This window comes from Phaseolus vulgaris, chromosome 8 (assembly GCF_000499845.2).
Source record: "Phaseolus vulgaris cultivar G19833 chromosome 8, P. vulgaris v2.0, whole genome shotgun sequence".
NCBI classification, from domain to species: Eukaryota; Viridiplantae; Streptophyta; class Magnoliopsida; order Fabales; family Fabaceae; genus Phaseolus; species Phaseolus vulgaris.
The window spans coordinates 46,261,415-46,266,873 of NC_023752.2; the positions used below are offsets into that span (position 1 = coordinate 46,261,415).

Consider the following 5,459-nt stretch of genomic DNA (forward strand, 5'->3'; position numbering starts at 1 on the left):
GCCAAAGGCTTCCGTTAGAGTCAACCGACGAAGCGAGTCAACCGACAGGAACATTTGGCGCCCACCGTAAGGCCCGATAAAACAAGGTCCCACTCACAATCGTGTTGAGAGTTTTTACCAACAAGATGAGAAGTACGAGGCAAGGATCTGCAACCACAAATGTTGTGCCCCTAGAGGGGATAACGTTACCACTTAACAAATCTTGGAGACTATGCGTGCCCTCTAGGCGGAGGTGGCAGCATCCAGGGTTGAAATTGCCGCATCACGTGCGGACAACGAAGAGTTGCGCAGAGCCAATGACGAACTGTGCAGAGATTTGCAACAAGTAGGGGAATGCAAGGTGGATGAATGTGCCCCACCTGTACCGCCTAAGGCACGTCCCATGCCGTTCTCTCAAACGATCATGGATATAGCGTTGCCAACCACATCTCTAGGCTCTAAGGTCACCTTCACGGGTGTCGAGGACCTAGAGGCCCATCTCACAACGTTCCACACTCAGATGATGCTCACAGGAGGGTCTAGCGCTGTGTACTGCAAGCTGCTTATGAGCACGTTGCCAGGTGCGACGCTGGAGTGGTTCGTCATCCTTCCTGATGGATACATCACTACCTTCGACCAATTCGCGACGCTGTTCAGGGAACAGTACCTCGTGAACAAGGCCCCCACTCAATTCTCTTATGATGTCTTTGACATTAAACAATACCAGGGGGAGTCCTTGAAAGAGTACTTGAACAGGTTTGGGGTCCAGGTGGTAAGGCTGAAACCCACAGATGAGGTCATGACGGTACATGCCTTCGTCAAAGGAATGCTGCCAGGACCTTTCAGTGAATCGCTGCTAAGGTTCTACCCGAAGACGTTCAATGAGATCAAGTGTCGGGCTTTGACGCACATCGCTGTAGATGAACGAGTCACAGAGAAATGCGGTCTCATCGGTCCCATCCGACCTCAGCCTATGAGGGTGCACGAAGCGACCACAGGGAAGAAGGGCGTGGGAAAACCCTACAAACAGTCCCAGGCGGGGACGCGCACGCGAAGGGACCCACCCCTGAAACATAATTTTCGAATAGAACTTAAGGAGCTAATTGCTATTCCAAACTTAGCGGCAAGGTTGAAGGTACCCGCAAAGACCGACAAGAAGAGGGGGCCCAACAAGAACGCTTGGTGCGAGTTCCACCAAGCTCATGGCCACTATATACGCAATTGCTTGACCGTAGCATACCAACTAGATGAGCTAGTGAAGAGCGGTTTCTTAAAGGATTACCTTCAAGAGCAGCAGAATGATCAAGCGTTGGTGACCGCAGGGGCAGATCAGGGGCACTAGCCATATAGAGAATGATTCTTGACATTCTTAGGAATCACCTTGAGCTGGACATTATAGAGGCACTTTTCTTAGAGTTGGATCATTGTTCTAAGACAAGAACTCACCAAAAACTAGTACCAAATCCCAAACTCATTTGGATGCTCCACATATTGTCGAATTGAATCAACAAAGAAGAGAAACTAAAAGGAACTGAACAGAATTGAAATTAAAAGGCAAGAACAGAACATAGGTGCTGGAAAAACAGAAAAACCGAACAAAAAAAAAACTCAAGAACACAAGACAACATGAACAATTGAAAGAGAAGAAAGGAAGGAGAAGAGAGTGCTCATGAAGATGGAAGAATGTTGGATGATCTCGCCACTAGAAGTGTGGAATGCTCCTAGATGAGAGTGATGCCGCCACTTGAGGACTCCAATGATCCATCAAGATAAGACTAGAGAAGAAGGCTCCAAAAGCTCTCCAAAGTTCACTCAAAATTTGAGTAGAGTTTTCTTAGATTAATTCCAATCTGAATTTTACAAAGGAAGCACCTCTATTTATAGCCTAAGGTGCAGAAAAATAGGTGGGAAATTTCAAATAAACTCATTTGAAATTCCCACCAAAAACAAGTCACATGGGAGGTGTGACCTTTTTCTACTATGACACCTCCGAAAAACTACACCTACACCACTCTCCTAAGTCACATGGACAATGTGACTTTATTTTACATTTTCACACACCTTTATTTAATAACCACACCTCCTAAAACTATACAAGAGTATTTCAAAGCTTGGCCTTGCCCCTCATGGGATGGACTTGGGCTCTTTGGGCTTTGGCCTTCTTGGGCTTGGGCTTGGGCTTGGGCTTTGGGCTTGGGCCTCATCTTTATTTTATGTCTTCTTTTAATTTTGAGAAGACTAGAAGGAAGAACTTCAAATGTGAGGGTGGATGTCCTCTTCCTCCATTAATAAAAGCCTCCTTTATTTGATTCTCATCACTAGGTGCCCATTCATGGGGAGATCAATACCATCTCTGGAGGATTCTCAGGAGGGGATGCACTGCCTCCCAGCGGAGGAAGTACGCGCAAGAGGTGATGACGGTAGATGTATAAGAGGTAGATCAGACTCCCAATGTCGACCTCATCTTCACCAAGGCCGACCGCCAGGATGCCATACCCAATGATAATGACCCCGTAGTGATTTCATTAGTCACAGCAGGGAGGAGGGTGCATCGCGTCCTCGTAGACCAAGGGAGTTCGACCGACGTGATGTTCTGGTCGACCTTCAACAAGTTGCAGTTGAGGCCCTATATCGGGTGCTTGTATTGGAGACCAGGTGGAGGTGTGTGGGCATATAGAGTTGAAGACGACCTTCACGGATGACACAACTTCATGCACTGCAAACATCAGGTATCTTGTCGTTAACGCCCCGTCAGCCTACAATATACTGTTAGGTAGACCTGCTTTAAATAGGATTGGAGCGATTGCCTCTACGAGGCATATGAAGATGAAGCTGCCTTCCCTTGAGGGTATAGTGATCACCATCAAGTGTGACCAGAAAGAGGCTAAAAAGTGTTATGAAAATAGCCTCAAGACTAAGAGAGGGGTGTTTGCTTTTACTACCCATCCTCTAAGGGAAGAAGGGGCCATCCGTGCAGAGGTCTCCCGGGAGAGACGACCCGAATCACCGGAGACGTGCTGGAGAGAGATCATGGGAATATATTCAAGCTTGGCAAATCCTTAGGCCAAGAGAAGCATGATCAGATTGCCGAAGCCATAGCACGACACCTTGATGCATTCGTGTGGTCTGCCTCTGACATGCCTGGCATAGATCCTGACTTCTTGTGTCATCGCCTCACCATGGATCCATAGGTTCGACCTGTGCGCCAGAGAAGACGAAAGTTCAACGAGGAGAGGCGTCAAGTCGTTCGCGGAGAGACAGAGAAACTGTTGAAGGCTGGCCACATTAGGGAGATTCAGTATCCTGAATGGCTGGCCAATGTGGTACTGGTGAAGAAGGCCAATGGGATGTGGAGGATGTGCGTTGACTACACAGACCTTAACAAGACCTATCCGAAGGACTCCTACCCATTGCCTAGTATTGACGCCTTGGTGGACAGTGCGTCTGGATGCAGACTACTGAGCTTCCTGGATGCCTTCTCTGGTTACAACCAGATCATGATGCACCCAAGGGACAGGTGCAAGACAGCGTTTATGACAGAGTTGTCTTGTTATTGTTATAAGGTGAGGCCCTTTGGACTGAAGAACGCAGGTGCCACCTACAGAGGTTGATGGACAGAGTGTTAGCGCCCATGTTAGGGCGAAATGTCCAAGCATATGTAGATGACATGGTGGTCACCTCCCAGAAGGAGCAACACGTAACAGACCTGAAAAAGTTGTTCACCACGATAGCAAAGTATAAGCTGAAGCCGAACCCAGAGAAGTGTGTGTTGAGAAGTGTGTATTCGGGGTCGAGGCAGGCAAATTCTTAGGATTCCTACTCACCGAGCCTGAGATAGAGGCAAATCCTGAGAAGTGCACTGCGATAATAGCAATGAGGATTCTAATCTCAGTGAAAAAGGTGTAGCAGTTGACAGGGTGTATGGTCGCTCTGTCTAGATTCGTATCGACAGGAGGAGACAATGGGCATCCTTATTCCTAGTGTCTGAAGAGAAACAACAGATTCGTATGGACCCGAGAGTGCGAAGAGGCGTTTGTGAAGCTAAAGGAGTACCTGGCCAGTCCACTAGTGTTGTGCAAGCCAGAGATGGGTACTCCACTTCGCCTATACTTCGCAGTTACAGAGAAGGTGATTAGTTCGGTTATGCTGCAAGAACAAGATCAGGTGCAGAAGCCGATCTACTTCGTTAGCAAGGTGTTACAAGAGCCAGAGGTGAGATACCAGGCCCTAGAGAAAGCAACTATGGCGGTAGTCTTCTCAGCGCGAAGACTTCACCACTACTTCCAGAGCTTCACTATAATAGTAATGACAAACCTTCCAATTCGTAAGGTCTTACAAATGCCAGATGTGGCAGGCAGAATGGTGCGATGGGCGGTAGAGCTATTTGAGTTTGATATGCAGTATGAGCCTAGAGGTCTCATTAAAGGCCAGGTTTACGCTAACATCGTAGTAAAGTTCTCCTCGGCAGCCACGCACCTAGAAGGAGCGGGTTTCAGATGGGTGCTCTCCGTAGATGGTTCCTCAAACCAACAAGGTAGTGGGGCTGGTGTCATCTTAGAAGGACCAGATGGATTGCTAATTGAGCAGGCCCTACAGTTCGCTTTCAAGGCCAATAACAACCAAACGGAGTATGAGGCCCTGATCGCTGGAATGATGCTGGCCAAAGAGATGGGAGCAAAGGGTTTGCTGGCAAAGAGTGACTCCTTGTTAGTCACAGGTCAGGTCACGGGGGAGTACCAAGCTAAAGACCCTTAAATGGCCGCATACTTAGAGTACGTCCAAGTTCTGAAGGAGACGTTCGAGGTGTTCAAGTTAGTACACGTGCCCAGAAAGCAGAATGCCCAAGCAGACTTGCTTGCAAAGCTCACCAGTTCGGGCAAGGGGGGCAGGTAGAGGATAGTGATTCAGGAGACCTTGAAGACACCTCGAACTACCGCAGACAATACGACAGAAGTTCAGCAGGTCAGCACATCAGAAGGGGTGAGGATGAGTCATCGGTCATTAACGCAGGAGACGATGAAAATGCCCAAAATAAGCGTATACTCGGTTGCTGGGGAGATGTCGCCACAGGTTTACCAAGTTGAAGCAAGAGAAACTTGGATGATACTCTACCAACGCTATTTGGCCTGTGAAGTACTCATGTTAGAGCCCACAGAAGCTAGAAAAATCAAGAAAAATTTGAACAAGTACACCTTGATCGATGGGAAGTTATTCAGGCATGGATTCACCCATCCTATCCTGGTGTGTGTAAGTGGTGAGCAATGCACGCGCATCATGGCAGAACTGCATGAAGGGATATGCGGAAGCCACATCGGTGGCCGATCTTTCTCATTGAAGGTCATTCGTGCAAGATATTACTGGCCAACCATGAGGGATGATTGCACGAGGTATGCACAACGGTGCAAGCAGTGCCAACTGCATGCTGACTGGCACAAGGCGCCTCTAGAGGAGTTGAGATCGATATATAGCCCATGGCCATT

The 5,459-nt window shown here is 48.1% G+C and overlaps 2 protein-coding genes across 2 annotated transcripts; both read left to right on the top strand.

The window, feature by feature from the left end:
* The first annotated feature begins 403 nt into the window (after positions 1-403).
* Positions 404-1,321, top strand: LOC137825235 (uncharacterized). The gene has a single exon (XM_068630908.1). The coding sequence runs from the start codon at positions 404-406 to the stop codon at positions 1,319-1,321; it is 918 nt and encodes a 305-aa protein (XP_068487009.1).
* Positions 1,322-4,065: 2,744 nt separating this feature from the next.
* LOC137825236 (uncharacterized) lies at positions 4,066-4,734 on the top strand. The gene has a single exon (XM_068630909.1). It carries the CDS (start codon positions 4,066-4,068, stop codon positions 4,732-4,734), a length of 669 nt encoding a protein of 222 aa, XP_068487010.1.
* Positions 4,735-5,459: the final 725 nt, after the last annotated feature.